An 18,477-nucleotide genomic window follows, 5' to 3' on the forward strand; every position below is an offset into this window, starting at 1 on the left:
CTTTTGGAGAATTGAGGGCCACGTGCACGCGTCATGTACGCGTACGCGTGCATTGGAGATTTTTCAAGCCACGCGCACGTGTCAAGCACGCGTACGCGTGAGTAGGGATTTTACCATCGACGCGCACGCGTCAAGCATGCGCACGCGTGACGCTCGGCACGTGACCCACTTAAAGTGAAATTGCTGGGGGCAATTTCTGAGCTGCCCAGGCCCAAATCCAACTCGTTTCTGAGGGTATTTCATGCAGAATTCAAGCTTGAGCAAAGGGGGAGCAATTATTTGTAACTTAGCATCATGTAGGTTAGTTTCTAGAGAGAGAGAAACTCCCTCTTCTCTCTAGAATTAGGGTTCTTAGGACATTTCTATCTTAGATCTAGCTTAATTCCATGTTTTCATCTTATTTCCTTTACAATTTTTTGTTCTACTACTCTATTCTCCTTAGTTCTCTTGTCAATTTTACTTTTATGTCTCTTTTATGTTTATGAATGCTCATGTTGAATTTTGTTTACATTTAATGAAATTTAATGTTTGATGTTCTTTTATTGATGATTTGAGTTGTGATCTTACTTTTCTTGCACTTGGTAGTTAGTAGATTTTATTGATTCTTGCAATTTATGATGTTTACTTTTATTGCACTCTAGATTTTTGATGAAATATTTTCTTTAGTTTTTTATTAGTTCTCTTGACTCTTGGCCTAGGCTAAGGGAATTCAGTGACCTTGAGTCATTGGATCTCATTGAATTGGTGATTTGAGAACCCTTGGTGATCAATTTGATACCCATTGACACTAACCCACTACTAAGTTAATTAGTAGATAGGTTGGGACTTATGGGTTGATGTGATCAAACCTATTTGACGTACTTCAAGCTTAAGAGTAGACATTACGTACTTAAGGCTTTTGGGAAGTAGACTTAATAGGTTGGTACCTCATAATTATCAATATTTGGTTTGTTGACAAGGATGGTGATCTTAATTTCTCATGTCTTAGCCAAGAGTTCTCTCCCTTATTTTATTAGTTCTTGCTTGATTTACTTTCTTGTCTTTTATAATTCCTTGCCAATTACAATTAAACCCCCCTTTTTGCTCTTCATAGCCAATAATTGACCACTTCATTGCAATTTTTTGTGAGACGACCCGGAGTCTAAATACTTCGGTTAATTCTTATTGAGGTTTGTACTTGTGACAACCAAATTTTTGATTGGGAGGATTGTTTGTTGGTGTAGAACTATACTTGCAATGAGAATGAATTTTGTGAAATTCTATACCATCACAACAAATTCAACTCATCAGCCCCTATTTTGATGCCTCGTTAAAAACCCCTTCAGAAAAACCCTTTCTTTGGGACAAAACCATGAAGTCAGGAAAAGAGTACATCAAGGAATGGAGTTCGCTTTTAACTATAGTACCTTTTCATATTACAAGCATGCCATGACCTGGGTAGCTCGGTGTCATTTAAGTCAGTCACCTTATAGTAGCCTTTTCCTAAAACTTTACTAATTTTGTATGGCCCTTTCCAATTAGCAGCAAGCTTTCCATCCCCAGATTTGTTGACTCCGATGTCATTTCTAATCATAACCAAGTCGTCTGGGGTGAAACTTCTTTGAATGACTTTTTTGTTATATCTATTTGTCATCCTTTGTTTCAATGATACTTCTCTTATCTGGGCTTGTTCTCGGACTTCAAGGAGTAGCTCAAGTTATTCTTTGTGCCCCTGTACGTTGCCGACCTCATCGTAGAAGCTCACCCTTGGACTTTGCTCATTGATTTCAATTGGTATTATATCTTCTATACCATAAGCAAGTCGGAAAGGTGTTTCTCCTGTGGCAGATTGAGGCGTAGTCCGATAAGCCCATAATACTTGAGGAAGCTCTTCGGCCCAGGCTCCCTTTGCCTCTTGCAACCTTTTCTTCAACCCTGCCAATATAACTTTGTTGGCTGCCTCGGCTTGTCCGTTTGCTTGTGGATGTTCTACTGAGGTGAACTGATGTTTGATCTTCATACTGGCTACCAGGTTTCTGAAGGTGGAGTCGGTGAACTGGGTACCATTATCAGTGGTGATGGAATAAGGTACCCCATACCTTGTGATAATATTCTTGTAGAGGAATTTCCAACTTCTCTGGATGGTGATGGTAGTCAATGGTTCTACTTCAATCCACTTCGTGTAGTAGTCTACTCCCACTATTAAGTATTTTACTTGTCCAGGCGCTTGGAGGAAGGGTCCTAATAGGTCCAATCCCTATTTCGCAAAAGGACATGGAGACGTTATACTTATGAGCTCCTCAGGGGGAGCGACGTGGAAGTTTGCATGCATTTGGCACGACTAACACTTCTTTACGAACTCGGTGGCATCTTTTTGCAAAGTTGGTCAGTAGAACCCGGCTCAGATGACTTTCCTGGCCAGGGACCTTGCTCCGAGATGATTTTCGCAGATACCACTGTGGACCTCTTCTAAGACTTCTATCGTCCTTAAGGTCAGAACGCACTTTAATAAGGGTGTTGATATCCCCCTTTTGTAGAGAATATTTTTCACCAAAGTGTAGTTTTGTGCTTCCCTCCGAATTTTCTTAGCCTCTTTTTCCTCTTTGGGTAGGATGTCGAATTTTAGGTATTTGATTAAAGGGTTCATCCATCCGAGGTCTAATCTGGAGACTTCAAGGATGTCTTGCTTGGCCTCTGCTTTTGTCACAGAGGGTTCTTGGAGAGTTTCTTGGATCAGGCTTCTATTATTCCCCTCTGGTTTGGTACTTGCTAGCTTGAAAATGGCGTCTGCTTTGCTGTTGAGATCCCGAGTTATGTGTTTGACCTTGGTTTCAGCAAATCGTCCCAGGTGCTCCAAGGTCTTGTCTAAGTATCTTTTCATATTGGGATCTTTAGCCTGATACTCTCCATTTATTTGAGAGGTTACCACCTGAGAGTCGCTGAACACGACTACCTTGGTTGTACCGACTTCTTCTGCCAGCTTTAATCCTGCAATTAAGGCTTCATATTCTGCCTGATTGTTGGAAGTTGGGAAGTCGAATTTGAGGGAGACTTCTATTTGCGTTCTCCTTTGGTTGACTAGTATTATGCCTACACCGCTTCCAACTTTGTTTGAGGATCCATCTACATATAGCTCCCATGTAGTGGATGCTTCCTCTTCGTCTCCTGCATATTCTGCCACGAAGTCGGTCAGGCATTGGGCTTTTATTGCCGTCCGAGTTTTGTACTTGAGGTCGAACTCAGATAGCTCTATAACCCATTGAACCATTCTTCCTGCAATATCCGTTTTCTGAAGGATTTGCTTCATGGGCTGGTTCGTTCGAACTCTTATTGTATGAGTTTGAAAATAAGGCCGTAGTCTCCGAGAGGCTACTATTAAGGCATATGCAAACTTCTCAAGTTTTTGATACCTTAATTCAGGGTCTTGTAGGACTTTGCTGGTGAAGTATACAGGATGCTATCCGACCTCATTTTCCCGTATTAGAGCTGATGCTACAGCTTTGTCTACTACGGACAAATACAGGACGAGTTCTTCCCCAACTTTAGGTCGGGTCAGAATGGGAGGTTGGCTTAGAAACCTTTTGAATTCCTGAAATGCTTCTTCACACTCAGGAGTCCATTCGAACTGGCATTCTTTTCTTAGTAGAGAGAAGAACAGCAGGGATCTTAATGCTGATCCTGCCAAGAACCTAGAGAGCGCGGCGAGTCGGCCGTTCAACTGTTGGACCTTCTTTAAACAAGTTGAGCTTTTCATTTCTAGGATTGCTTTACACTTGTTGGGATTGGCTTCAATTCCCCTTTGTGTGAGCATGAATCCTAGAAATTTTCCTGCCTCCACCGCAAAGGTGCATTTTGCGGGATTTAGCCTCATCCCATGCGTCCTTATGGTGCTGAAAACTTGCGAAAGGTCAGCGAGGAGGTCGGCCTCATCCTTGGTTTTTACTAGCATGTCGTCCACGTATACTTCCATTAAATTCCCAAGATGAGGAGCAAACACCTTATTCATCAGCCTTTGATATGTGGCTCCCGCATTTTTCAGTCCAAAGGGCATAACCACATAGCAATAATTTGCCCTAGGCGTGATAAATGATGTTTTTTCTTGATCCGGCTTGTACATCGGGATTTAGTTGTATCCCGAATATGCATCCATAAACGACAAGTACTGATACCCTGAGCTGGAGTCTACTAGGGTATTGTTCCGAGGGTTACCTGAAACTGTAGGTCGATCTCGGACGAGATCTTCTGTGCTGGTCAGCGTTAATGTGTCCGACTTGTGAGTGGTGGCCGGAGCTGCCGTGTCTGACTTGTTGGACTTGTGGGTGATGCTGATCCTTCGTCACTGGAGGGTGGTGGTACCTGCAAGGGACTCCGATGCTTAAGTTAGCAAGGGTATTAAGTAGGTTTTTAGTAGAATCAGAGTATGAGTTATACTTGGGTGCTCTAGTGTATTTATAATGGTGAGGAGTGACCTTTCTAGAGATAAGATAATTATCTTATCTTATCTTATCTTTGAGTGAAGTCATCTTATCTTTAAGAGAACCGCCCTTATCTCTATAGGCTTGGGCTGCCTTTGGATTTGGGTCGTGTTCCTCTGTTTGGGCCCTTTTTGGGCTTTTCTGGTGATTTGGCCGAGCTCCTTGAGAAGAGGTCAGATAATCCTGACCTGAAGAGGTCGGTCGACTTTGTCGTTAATCAGCCCGGGTCGGACAGCTTGACCCAGGGTATGAATAGGTATCAATTCTTGGAAGAGGATAGGGATGTTTGGGACACGCCTTGTTTAGGTCGGTGTAATCGACGCACATCTTCCATTTGCCGTTTTGTTTTTTGACTAGCACCACATTTGCCAGCCATGCAGGATATTTTACCTCTTTGATGAAGCCGTCTTCTAGGAGGGCTTGTACTTGTTCTTCCACCACTTGAGCTCACTCTGGCCTGAGCTTCCGTCTTCTTTGCTGAATAGGTCGCGACCCGGGGTATACTGATAGCTTATGTAACATGAGTTCGGGATCTATCCCAGGCATGTCGGAGGCTTTCTAGGCAAAAAGGTCGGAATTCTCTTGTAGGAGCTTTACCATTTTCTGCATCAAGTCTTCTTTTAGGTTGGCTCCTATGTTGGTATTTTTTCCTTCCTCTTTTCCAACCTGTACCTCTTCAGTCTTTCCTCCCGGTTGTGGTCACAGCTCCTCCTTGGCTCTGACTCCTCCGAGTTCAATTGTGTGCACCTCCTTGCCTTTTCCTCTCAAGTTCAAGCTTTCATTGTAGCATTTTCTTGCCAATTTCTGATCTCCCCTAATGGTTTCTATTCCCTCTAATGTTGGGAATTTCATGCAAAGGTGGGGAGTGGATACCACTGCTCCGAGCCGATTTAGGGTAGTTCTGCCGATTAGGGCATTGTAGGCTGACCCCACGTCGACAACTATGAAGTCGATGCTCAGATTTTTGGATTTTCTCCCTTTTCCAAAGGTTGTGTGAAGGGGTGTGAATCCTAGTGGTATTATTGGTGTATCCCCCAGTCCATACAGGGTGTCAGGATAAGCTCTTAATTTCTTTTCATCCAATCCCAGCTTATCGAATGCTGGTTTGAAAAGGATGCCGGCTGAGCTCCTCTGATCTACCAGAGTTCTGTGAAGATGGGCGTTGGCAAGGATCATAGTTATCACAACTGGATCATCATGTCCAGGAATGATTCCTTGCCCATCTTCTTTGGTGAAAGAAATAGTTGGGAGGTCGGGAACTTCGCCTCCAACTTGATAGACTTCCTTCAAGTGTCTCTTGCGAGACGACTTTGTGAGGCCACCTCCACCAAATCCTCCCGAGATCATGTGTATATGTCCGGGGTTTGTGGTGGTGGATCTCTTCGGTCTTCATCATCTCGCTTCCTTTTTCCATGATAGTCCGACCTTTCCATGAGATATCTATCAAGCCGACCTTCTCTGGCCAGCTTTTCTATCACATTTTTAAGGTCGTAACAATTATTCGTTGAGTGACCATATATCTTATGGTACTCACAGTAGTTGCCACGACTCCCCCCCCCCTTTTATTTTTGATGGGCCTAGGGGGTGGTATCCTTTCAGTATGGCAGATTTTCCTGTAGACATCAATTAGGGAAACTCGTAGAGGAGTATAGGAGTGATATCTCCTAGGCCTTTCAAGGTCTACTTCCTCTTTTTTTGGGCTCTCTTTCCTTCTCTTTTGATGAGTGAGAGTGTCCAGGTCGCCAGCTCGACTCTCGAAGTCTGGCGTTTTCCTCCATGTTGATGTACTTCTCAGCTCTCTCCTGTACATCACTTAGGGAGGTCGGGTGCCTTTTTGATATGGACTGGGAGAAGGGGCCTTCTCGAAGTCCATTTACTAGACCCATAATCACTGCCTCTGTGGGCAGGTCTTGGATCTCCAAGCACGCTTTACTGAACCTTTCCATGTAGTCCCTCAAAGGTTCTCCGACCTCCTGTTTTACCCCCAGGAGGCTTGATGCGTGCTTTACTTTGTCCTTCTGGATGGAGAATCGCATCAGGAACTTTCGTGAGAGGTCATCGAAACTGGAGACTGACCTCGGGGGAAGACTATTGAACCACTTCATCGCTGCTTTTGTCAAGGTTGTCGGGAAAGCCTTGCAGCGAGTAGCATCAGAAGCGTCGGCTAGATACATCCGACTTTTAAAGTTGCTTAAATGATGCTTTGGGTCATAGGTTCCGTCGTAGAGGTCCATATCAGGGCTTTTAAAGTTCCTTGGAACTTTTTCCCTCATAATGTCTTCGCTGAATGGATCTTGTCCCCCAAGGGAGAGTCTTCTCGGTCACTGCGAGAACTTCGACTTTTAAGAGCAGATTCCAACCTTAAGATCTTTTTCTCTAGCTCTTTTCGTCGTTCAATCTCGTTTCTCAAATTTCTCTCCGCCTCTCGCTGTCGCTCCAGTTCTTGTTCCAACTACTCCAGGCGCCATTGGTGACCGTGGAACAATCCCATGAAATCGGCTACATGGGGTTGTCCCTCCTTTCCTGATTCGCACCTTCAAAAGAGTTTGCCTTTGGGTCTTTCAACCCAGAGGTGCCTTCTCTATGCTGGTTGGTCACCCCTTGATGGGTGACTATATCCGCGTCGTTGTTTCCAAGGTTCTGATTTTCTTGCTCCGAATCAAACGCTGTGTGGCCATCTTCGGGTGAATTATCCGCCATTACTGGTTGATCTCTCGGGTCCCCGACAATGGCGCCAATGTTACTGCGAGTAACCAGAGATTAATGAGCTGGACTCGCTGGGTTGGCCCAATCGTCTGAGGGAGGAAGCCTTCGAGCAGGTTTGCCTTTGGGAGCCTCCGTATGACTTGTGTGTGAGAAAGAATGGGGGGTGGTACCTGCAAAGACAATCCGATGCCTAAGTCAGCAAGAGTCTAAGCAAGTTTAGAGAATATTGGAACTTAGTGATACCTAAGGGGTGTCAGTGTATTTATAGTGGTAAACCAATAACTATCGTTGGAGTATTTCCATCTTTTAAGGAGGATAACCGTTCCCTTATCTTAGGGAAGTTAGGATATGACTCCTGGAAGTGGGTTGAGAGATTTTAAGGGCAGTTACTTATTTGAATGGGTGTTATCTGCCAGCTAATCTCTACTCCCGACTTCCTTAGAGCAAGTTGTGGTTAGATCCGACTTCTTGAGAGAAGGTCGGTGTCGAATGAGGGCCAATATTTGGATTGGGTCTTTCATTTGGACCTGGGCCTTAGTGTTGGGTCAAGGTATGAACAATATTAAAAAATAATAAAATTATATTTTTACCATAAAATTCTAAAAATATAAAATATTTAAAAAAAAATACAAAATTATATTAGATTTTAAAGATTTTTTTTGAAATAAATAAAAAATATTATTTCCAAAAAAAATATTTCAACCTTAAATACTAGGATAGTTATTTTTTAATTTTAGGTAAGTTCGCATATCTTTCACTTCGAATTCTCATAAATAACTGTCTGATTCAAATTGAGTCCCCCTAGGAAGCCAATGGGGTATTTGTATAATGTGTACAATGGGCTGCTTATTTAACCCAATATGAGTTAAAAATGAAAATTACACACGAAATAATAAATTTAAAAACTCTTATTCAGTTATTTCATATCAAATTTCAAATTTCAAATTCTCCAATTTTAAATTTTAAATTTTTAAAAAATCTAGTTAGTTATTTCAAAAAAATAACAATCTGAAATCCTCCAATACTCTCTTCTTTTTCAATCGGTGGCCACCCCACCTTCATCAATAATCATCACATTTCACCGTCGCTACTTGGCTTGCCACACGCCACTCACCCTTAATAAAAATAACCATCCACTTAAGGATAAAAATAATCATCCGTATACTGACAAACCCCATTTGTAGGGTTTATCTTGTATTGATTTTTGGGGATTTTATCACCTTTTACCCATATTTATTCAAGAAATAGCATGGTTTTGTATATTCCCCTTTAATTGTGCTTGAATGTGAAAACATGTTTTTTAGGACTCAAAATAGCTAAATTTAATTCACCTTGATTCTATTAGATGCCTTGATATGTTTGTTAAGTGATCTAAGGTTTAGGAGGCAAAGATTGGATCAAGGGAATGAAGAAAGAAAGCATGAAAAGTTGGAGAACTCATGAAGAAATGAAAGAACCGGAAAGCTGTCAAGCCGACCTCTTTGCACTTAAACGACCATAACTTGAGCTACAGAGGTCCAATTGATGCGGTTCCAGTTGGGTTGGAAAGCTAACATCTGGAGCTTCGAAACGATATAAGATTTGCCATAGTTGCATCGCGCATAGGGGCGCGCACGCGCACGGTACGCGGACGCGCCGATGGTGGCACATGACCCACTTAATGCAAACGTGGCCAGCGATTTTAGAAGCCTTGTGGGCCCAATCCAACTCATTTCTGATGCTATTTAAGCCAAGGATTAAAGGAGAATCAACATACTTTACATACTTTAATCATTAGTCATAGTTTAGTTTTAGAAATAGTTAGAGTTAGAGAGAGAAGCTCTCCCTTCTCTCTAGAATTAGGATTAGGAATTAGGGTTAAATTAGGATCTCATAGTTCTAGGTTTAATTCAAGTCTCCTTCTACTTCTACCTTCAATTGATGATTGCCACACTTTGGTTCTTCTCTCTATCCCTATTCTCTTGTTGTAATTTCTCTTATTTTGTTTCTAGGTTTTGTAATTGAGATACTCTTGTTCTCTCTATTTTCTTTCAATAATGCAATTTGAGGTAATTCATGATAATTGTGATTTCCTTGATTGTTGTTGTTAATTCTTTACATTCAATTGTAGTTAGAATTCATTCTTGTTGTGGTGTTTGCGGTCATAAATTCATTTTTTTTGTTATATTATAATTTTTTATAAAAAATGAGAATTAATTTAATAATAGGATAAACTATTAAAATAGTACTTAAAAATTTGCATCACTCATAAAACAAACCTCAAAAGATACTGACAAATAAACTTTTAAAAAATTTAAAAACACAATAAAAAGAACTAGATATTAAATATATATTATAAAAAAAAATTTAGAAATAAAATTTTGATACAAAATTTCACAATTATTATTAAAAAATAGCTATTTTTTATTGTATGGTTAAATGGAAGTTAAAAGAAAAGAGTGAATAGTATAAAAAAATAGGTGTGACCCACTGAAATTTTTTTCCCTCCAACATTAGATGAAAAATGGAAAGAAAATCTAGTTAATATTACAATATTATCCTCTTATTTTTTACTATTTTTAAAATATATAAGGATAAAATTATTTTTCATAATGTTATATACTATTTTTTTCCTCCTCGTTTTTCTTTCATTCAAATATATCAAAGGAAAATAAAAATCATTCAACTTCTTTTTTTTCTACTTCCTTTCTCTTTATCTCTTTCTTTCCAACCGAAGTCTAAAATTTGGTAATTTTTTGTCAAGTAAATATTTTTTTAAAAAAAAATTATTGTGAATGACCACATACTTTTTAAAAAGAAAAAAAACTAAAGATTAAATTTTATTCCAAATTTTTTTGTGCACCTTCAAAATATTTATGCAAATAAAATCTAGTGTCTCATGAGAGAAATATTACATAGTTACTTGCTTAGTTTATTGTGAATAAAAATTATGCTTCTACAAGGCAGCTAACTTATTAAGAGTTTTCTACAAAATTTATTTGAAAAAAAAGCTCTCCATGCTGAGAACCTAGGAAAAGAAGTTTTTTGATTGGAAGAATATCTCATGTGCCAAAAATTCATGATGAAGATTATTATTTGGGACTACTATTAAACATTGAGAAGGGTTGTATTTGCTATGAAGACATTAGAACAGTTAATGGTGTTGTATATCCAGCTTTCAAGGATGCATGTTATACGCTCGGTTTGTTACAAGATGACTGCGAATTTGTCGATGCAATTGTTAAGGCAAGTACCTAAGAAGGTTATTTGTGATGCTTTTGATGTCGAACAATATGGGTCGACTCGATTGTGTGGAAAATTCACTGGCAATAGTTTTCCGATGATATTTTATATGCAAAACAAAGGATTATGCAAATTGAGGGTGATGTATCTGTTTTTGCTTATTGTGTTCTTTATTTATCTACTATTTAAGTGTTAATTATATTTCTAATAATATTTCTTTTTCAAATGTAGAGTTGCACTTAAGCGAAGAAGAGATAAAAAGTCTTGCCTTTATGCAAGTTGAGTAGATACTTCAGGAGAATGGAAGATCACTCACAGACTTTCTCGGGATGCCAATTCCATCAAATTGTATTACCGCGAGCACTGATGATCGTTTATTGATGGAATAACTAAACTTTGATGTTGATTCTTTGACAAATGAGATGAATCATTGTTTGCAATTATTAACAGATGAACAACAACAAAGTGTATATGAGAGAATTATGGCTACAATTTATGGGACCAAATCAGGTTTCTTTTTCTATATGGATATGGTAGAACGGAAAAACATTTTTGTGGCGAACCCTTTCTGCTTCAATAAGGAGCTGTCGTGATACTGTTTTGAATGTGGCTTCAAATGAAATTGCGTCATTGCTTCTTCCTAATGGAAGAACTGCACATTCCAGATTTAAAATTTCACTCAGCATTACTGAGGATTCTATTTGTAATATGAAGTCAGGGAGTCCTCACGCTAAACTATTAGTAAAGGCAAAGCTCATTGTATGGGATGAGGCACCAATGATAAGTAAATATTGTTATGAAGTTTTTGACAAGTGTCTAAAGGATATTCTTCGATTCACTGTAGGTTATAAACAAAATTTGCCTTTGGGTGGAAAGGTCGTAGTGTTGGGTGGAGATTTTAGACAAATTTTACCCATGATTCCAAATGATTCGAGACAAGACATTGTTCAAACTGCAATCAATTCTTCATATCTTTAGCAATTTTGCATTGTTCTTGCTTTGACAAAAAATATGAGACTAACAATGGGTCTTGCTGGGCTTAACATTGATGATGTCAAAGAGTTTAGCCAATGGTTATTGCAAATTGGTGATGGCTTGGTGGGAGATTCCACCGAAGGTAAATCTCAAGTTGAGATTCTTTCTGAAATTCTAATTACCAATTTTGATTCTTATTTTGATGAGCTTATTAAATTTGTTTATCCTAATCTCTTGCAAAACATGGTTCATGTTTCATATTTCAAGCACTGGTATATTCTTGCTCCTACTTTAGAGGTTGTTGATAAAATCAATAATTACATGATGTCCAACCTCCCAAAAGAGGATAAAATATATCTGAGTTCTGATTCACTATGTGTTGAATAGGAAAATATGGAGGAAGAGTTGAATGTCTTTTCAACTGATATTTTAAATGGAATGAATTGCTCAGGATTACCACCTCACAAGCTAATTGTCAAGGAAGGTTGTTGAGGAATATTGATCAAGCATCTGGTTTGTGCAACGGTACTAGATTGTAAATTAGAAAAATGGAAAATCATGTAATTGAGGTTGTTACTTCGGTCCCAACATTGGACAAGTTGTCTTGATACCAAAAATTAACATGGTGTCCAATAATGAGACTTTGCTAGTGAAGTTTCAGTGTAAACAATTCTCTGTGATTGTTTCATTTGCGATGACAATAAACAAATTACAAAGACAAACATTGTGTACTGTTAGTTTGTATTTGTCTAGACCAGTGTTCACTCATGGACAATTATACGTTGCACTATCAAAAGTGCATAGTAAGCAAGGTTTGAGAATATTATTGAAAAATCATGATGACTTTGAAAAAGGATACACTTTAAACGTGGTTTATCGCGAAATTTTTTGGAACATGTAACCTGGTATACTTTCTAACTTAAATTAGCTATATCCTTGTAAAATTATGGTAATACTTTTATTTTAGTTAAAATAAGCTATATGAGTTCCATCGATTTATCACTCTTTGTGACATCAGAAAGTTCTTTTCCCTTTTTTGTAGGTGTTGGACATGATTTTTTCACATTTTAAGTAGGTTTATACAATTTTATTTTACTATTTTATTAATTTTTTGTATGTGAACCGGATCGGGTTGAAAATGCGATATGAGGGGATGATTCGGACGAAGAGTCCGCTCATATCGTGGGGGACAGTGACGAGGATACTCCGAGGAACCCACCTACACATCAGGGGTCATCCAGTTCTGGGATACATCAGCATCCTCCACATTTCTCAATGCTGAACTTGGAAGCCGTTGACCTGCAACCGGGCATAGATCCTACATTTGGAGGTCAAAGATTACATGAGGGACATCCTTATGTGAAATTTCAGGTTGACCAATCTTTCCAAACTAAAGAAGAAGTTGTGTTGATTGTAAAGGATTATAGCATCCGTCGTGGAGTTGAGTATAGGGTGATAGAGTCAGATCATCTCAAGTATCATGGGAGATGCAAGGAGTTCGGAAAAGGTTGCACGTAGTTGATTCGCATCACACTTCGACAACGAAAGAGTACTTGGGAAGTTAAAAGGTACAACGGACCTCACACTTGCTTGTCTACATTGAATAATAAACTACGAACCTTAAATTATATTTCTAAAATTTAAGTCTTAAATTTCAAATACTAAACTACAAAACTTCTAATTTTAAAATTAAAAATTAAAAATAAAAAATTTAAAGTTTAAAATTTAAAGTTTAAGTTTTAAATCTTAAATTTCAAATAATAAACTACGAACCTTAAATTCTATTTCTAAAATTTAACTCTTAAATTTCAAATACTAAACTACAAAACTTCTAATTTTAAATCTTAATTTTTAAATACTATATTTAAAAATTAACCTTACAAACCTTAAATACTATATTTAAAATTTGAACCTTAAATCTCAATTATTGAAGGATAAACATTCTACTTAAACATTATATCTTTAATGTTAAATTTTAAATCTTAAATTTCAAATACTAAATTACAAATCTTAAATTTTGTATTCTAATTACTATACCCTAAATACTACATATTATGTTATAAAATTTCATAACTAAAAGAAAACAAATTTATCTCTTTATTGATGCCATTAGCAACAGGCGCAACGCCATTAAGTCGGCACAGGCTGTCTTCGTTCGCCACGGTCTCGCGCTTTAGGAATTTCAAGTGCCCAAATCCTCTCCTAGCCTTTTCCTCCTTCATTCTCAATCCACAACTCTCTCTCTCTCTAAACAAACAACTTCTCTCTCTAAAATATTCATCCAAATGAAGAATTTGCTACTAAATCTAGCGGATATATAGGCAAGCATAAATCGCTATAGGGCAGTTTATGCAATTTAGGCATTCATGAAAAAATCGCTAGAGGGGTACCGCGATTTTTTCTTTGTCGTTTTCCAACGTAAACCGTTGCACCCCAACCACAGTTTACGTGCAAATCCAAATCTACTATACTTCTATCGTAGTTTCTATAATTTTATGAAAGTTGCATTTGTGTCTTCAATATATAAAAGTTGTATTTTAGTAATATTGATTTGCAAACAATTTATTTTGGTAACTTGTCTTTAGTTTAATTAATATTATGGTTTTGATTTTTTTTTTCTTTATTCATTTCAGGATTAAATTCTTCTGTGCATCCTTAATTCTCATCAGGTTGAGATGGCCGAGTTGGTCTAAGGCGCCAGATTAAGGTTCTGGTCCGAAAGGGCGTGGGTTCAAATCCCACTCTCAACATAACTTTTGTTTTAAATAAATTTTGTGCCTGGCAAGTGTGGAGCCCCCTATGATATCTGCTTTAAGCTGCAAGTCTCCAATTATCAAAGAGGCAGATAGCCAAGGGATAATGCGGGTGACATGCATGGCTTACACACCACTCACAAAACCACCCCATGCTCACTCTTATCACCATAGTTTCCATTATAGCCATGGCAGAAGCTTCAGGGCTTCCTCTGCTGCCCCTGGTGTAGACCTCAACACTCTCCAGTCTGCCATTACCAAGGTACTCGTGCTCACTCTTTATTTTCTTTTTACCAAAAATTCTAAATAGACAATATCATATATTTGGGTTTGTTAGGTGACTATCAAAACTCAATTCCTCTGTTTTGCATAAAAGGTTGAATACATTGGGCAAGAAACATTTTCTCAGTTAGTTGTTTAACTGCTGGACATTATTTTTCTCTTTTTGAATAATACCCAAGTTGGACATGAGGGTCATTAAAACCAAGCTTAAATGAACTTAGGTTGAATGAAGTTATTCAAATAATTTAGAATTTAGAGGACAAGAATATAAATTGTGTTTTGTGCAGAAAGACAGTAATGCTGTTAAAGAGGCACTTGATCAGCTCAGTGAAGTTGGTTGGGCCAAGAAATGGAGTTCTCAGCCATACGTTTCACGCCGCACGGTCAGTGTCCAATTCAAGTGTCCCTAATTCCTAAACATTAACCTTATCAACTAAATCCTGACTGCATTCATGGCCATAGGATGTTCAATTCCCCCCAGTTGTTAATATGTAGGCTTCATCTGTCTTACAAGTTTTGACCTTTCAAAATTTGTGCTCCAGACATCACTCCGAGAGCTGACAACTCTAGGAATTAAGAATGCCGAGAACCTTGCAATCCCAAGTGTCAGGAATGATGTGAGTTATGTACTTTTCTATCTTCATCATGTATGTATACAAGGGGATGAGACATGAGGAGTAGTACTTTGTAGTGTTTAATTCGTAAAGCTATTTAAACTGTACATATAGTAGCCAACCATAGACTTTGATTTTGAACCATAGCTCTTGGAGTTCTTGTGTCAGTGTCGCATTCTCGAAATTTTGATTTTTTTTTTCCAAGTCCAATAAATAATAGAGATCTTTGGTGACGCAGGCAGCTTTTCTTTTTACTGTGGTGGGAACAACTGGATTCTTAGGTCTTCTTGCTGGCCAGCTTCCCGGGGTATCTCTCTCAGACACTTCTGTTTTGATATGCGTATCTTTTCAATGATCTCTACAGAAATTTCAGAGTATGATGGAGTCTTGTAGTATTGAAGAATGCATTTGTAATAACTAATTAAGTCATGATATAACTGATTGGGGAGAACCTGAGAGAAGTTAAATTGGAAAATTTAGCAACTTTTACCTTTTCTGCTTCTATGATGATCTTACCCTGCATATTATATTCTTGGAATTTCACTGGTGAAGAGTATAGTTGGGTGAAAATAAACATTTGAGAACCATTTTCCGTCTAATTTTCACCTTCCTGCTTTCCGCTTCCAATTCCATGTTGACTATCTTTTGATCTCTGATTAATGGTTGGTGATTCTTGTAGGATTGGGGTTTCTTTGTACCATACTTGATTGGAAGTATTTCCTTAGTAGTTTTGGCTATTGGTAGCATATCCCCCGGGTACATATGAATTTGGTTTACAATGGAACAGTGGATTTCTTTCTCTTCAGTGTGTGCTTTGACATTAACACTCCTCTCACTGACATGCTAGTGTAGGCTTCTCCAAGCAGCTATCAGCAGCTTTTCAACATTTTTCCCTGATTATCAAGAGAGGATTGCCAGACATGAAGCAGCACACTTCTTAAGTACTACTGACTCTTTACTTTCTTGGTCTATATACAAAAGGCTTCACATATATCTGTGACTTATCTTTGTTCATTCTAGTTGCTTATCTGCTTGGTGTACCCATTTTGGGGTATTCATTGGATATTGGGAAAGAGCATGTCAACCTTATTGATGAGAGGCTTGAAAAACTTATCTATAGCGGTCAACTTGATGCCAAAGAGCTAGACAGGTGTTTACTCTCAATTTTGAAGTAACTTCTTCAATAACCCAGTGTCAAACTAAGATTCATATGAATTAAAATTATAAAAAATAAACTCTTATTTATTTATTTATTTATTCAGATTGGCTGTTGTATCAATGGCTGGACTTGCAGCAGAAGGTTTGGAATATGACAAGGTGGTTGGTCAATCTGCTGATCTTTTCAGTCTGCAGGTTAAATCTATGTTAGCAAGATTAGATGGGAATGTCTAGTTTTGTATCTATCTTTTCTATAATTCAAATAATCCAAATTCTTTTTTCCTACAGAGATTCATAAACAGAAGCAAGCCACAACTCAGCAAAGATCAGCAACAAAATCTGACTAGATGGGCTGTAAGTTCTTCTTACACTTTAACCCTACATATAATGGCATTATGCGTATGCCTTTTAACTGTTTGAATTCATGCACCCCTTTCCCTTTAGGTTCTGTTTGCTGCTTCTCTCTTGAAAAATAACAAGGTAAGTCATGAAGCATTGATGGCATCAATGTCAAACAAGGCAAGCGTACTAGAATGCATTCAAACAATCGAGAGTTCAGCGTAGTTGGAAGGCCCTCTCTGCTAATCAAGGCTATTTTAACAGAGGCTATTTCTGCTTTGGATTTTCGGGGCTATTGAGTTATACGTGTCTTATAGCTTTCGTTCACACAATCTTTAGATTGGGATATTTGTAATAATGAACTCCACACAAATAGGGAAACTGCAAAAAAAGGAGCAGAAAGTGTTCTACTAATTCTTGTTAATATATAATGAATACCCATTTTTTCTTATGTTAAGATGTAATAGCTACACTCTGTCACTCTATGAACGATACTCCATTTTTTGAGGTAAAATACTTGAGAAAATTGCGTAATCAAATTTTGCTAAATTGGTAGCGATCATCGAGATAACTACAACTTTTATTAATATTAGAAGGAATCAAGTTTTAGCATCTTGAGTGTTGGTAACACCCATCTCAAAACAAATTTCTCCATCCTTCTACATATGCTTGAATAAAGGGAAAAAAGCTTTTAGGTTCAACATTCCCTTACAAACAAATTATACATGATATATGCGCATTATTTATTCTATCTATGTATTTTTTCATGAGAATCTAACTATGTCAATGGTAATTTTTTACACACAAGCGCCTTCAAAATGTAGTGTATATATAGATCACTGCTTTCCGATATCAAGTGTATGGTATAGATTATTATGTAGTTTGCATGCATCATGAATTGTTTGATCACAATTCATCAAGCCAATCACGAGGCTCAGTTTCATAGAACAAGCCGTCAACGATCTGGTCAATAACTGAATCGATGAAGCTGTTGCAGCTAACGGTGAAGATTTTACCCACTCTGTTGCGTGCACTTGAGAACCATGCGAATAGTGCCGCACACGTCACAGCACCCAAACACACCCCACCGGCTTCCGTTATTCCCTCAACGTCCATCTTCCTGAACACCGAGTTCCCCGTAACCATCTCCATCGTAACCGTCGCCGCAAACACCATCTACACACAAAAAAATTTCATTTTAACTTAATAATAAACTAAATAATTACTATAAAAACATAGTTGAGTAGTTGGTTAGTTAGTTAGTTAGTTACCATGGCGAGGCGACCGGAGATGATTTCGAAATCCTGGCTTTTCTTGGTGCTTTCGATGTACTCCGAGAGGGTGGCGAAGAAAGGGGACACGTCATTATTGCCGTCTATTCCGTCCTTCTTTATGACGCCGATTGGATCGGAACCGTAGGATCTGAGAGTGCACAAGCGCGGCTGCAAAACGATGTTGGTGCCTTCAGCCTCTGCCAGTTTGGGTTTGGGAATGGATATCTGTGCTGGGCCTGGTTGTTCCTTGGGCTGTACCGCTGATACTCGGACCGGGCGGAGTGCGCAGTGCGCCACACGCGTTGCAGATGCCATGAGAAAGAGAAAGAAAAAGGAATTCGGCGATGCGAGTTTGAATGAAGAGTGTGAGAGTTTAGAGTTGAATTAGGACCTAGAAGCTTCTTCTGTTGCTAAGGCGAGTGTGTATGTGTGGGGTACACATTATGGTTACGTGTGAGTTAGGAAGTTCGTTAACGTGGTTTTCGGGTAGCTGGGGTGGGGTCTTGGAAGTAGAAGCGTAAACGCTGAATACGTTGCACAGTGTAGTATCAGACAAATTTGTTGAGGCTCTCTTTCATTCTTCTCTAGTCTCACCTCCTCCTCAATCATTTCGCATAAATTCTCAACACTTATTTACCCTTAATAATAATTGTTAAACACTTGATAAGTAAGATGAAATAACTCGCTAAGCTTTATGTAG

At 38.4% G+C, this 18,477-nt stretch overlaps 3 protein-coding genes and 1 non-coding gene across 7 annotated transcripts; 2 read left to right on the top strand and 2 right to left on the bottom strand.

Moving 5' to 3' along the window:
* Positions 1-1,696: 1,696 nt before the first annotated feature.
* On the bottom strand, positions 1,697-3,286 carry LOC148572433 (uncharacterized). The gene is made up of 2 exons (XM_088507491.1): positions 2,651-3,286; positions 1,697-2,236 (listed from the first exon to the last, which is right to left on the bottom strand). The coding sequence occupies exons 1-2, from the start codon at positions 3,284-3,286 to the stop codon at positions 1,697-1,699; spliced, it is 1,176 nt and encodes a 391-aa protein (XP_088363617.1).
* A 10,740-nt stretch (positions 3,287-14,026) lies between these two features.
* TRNAL-AAG (transfer RNA leucine (anticodon AAG)) lies at positions 14,027-14,107 on the top strand. Its single transcript has one exon. It is a non-coding gene; the product is annotated as a tRNA-Leu (tRNA).
* An 11-nt stretch (positions 14,108-14,118) lies between these two features.
* Positions 14,119-17,017, top strand: LOC107631131 (uncharacterized). Of its 4 annotated transcripts, none has more exons than XM_088508251.1 (10): positions 14,119-14,372; positions 14,680-14,775; positions 14,935-15,009; positions 15,245-15,313; positions 15,686-15,762; positions 15,859-15,947; positions 16,027-16,156; positions 16,269-16,359; positions 16,453-16,518; positions 16,609-17,017. In XM_088508251.1, the coding sequence occupies exons 1-10, from the start codon at positions 14,157-14,159 to the stop codon at positions 16,726-16,728; spliced, it is 1,029 nt and encodes a 342-aa protein (XP_088364377.1). In that variant the 5' UTR covers positions 14,119-14,156; the 3' UTR covers positions 16,729-17,017. The 4 variants fall into 4 exon arrangements, with proteins under 4 accessions (XP_088364377.1, XP_088364378.1, XP_088364379.1 ...); XM_088508252.1 differs by having other exon boundaries at positions 16,269-16,323; XM_088508253.1 differs by lacking the exon at positions 14,935-15,009.
* Positions 17,018-17,065: 48 nt separating this feature from the next.
* On the bottom strand, positions 17,066-18,254 carry SEP2 (stress enhanced protein 2). Its single transcript, XM_016334474.3, has 2 exons — positions 17,775-18,254; positions 17,066-17,679 (listed from the first exon to the last, which is right to left on the bottom strand). Exons 1-2 carry the CDS (start codon positions 18,090-18,092, stop codon positions 17,410-17,412), a joined length of 588 nt encoding a protein of 195 aa, XP_016189960.1. The 5' UTR covers positions 18,093-18,254; the 3' UTR covers positions 17,066-17,409.
* Positions 18,255-18,477: the final 223 nt, after the last annotated feature.

Source organism: Arachis ipaensis, chromosome B3, assembly GCF_059453495.1.
Source record: "Arachis ipaensis isolate K30076 ecotype BB chromosome B3, ASM5945349v1, whole genome shotgun sequence".
NCBI lineage: Eukaryota > Viridiplantae > Streptophyta > Magnoliopsida > Fabales > Fabaceae > Arachis > Arachis ipaensis.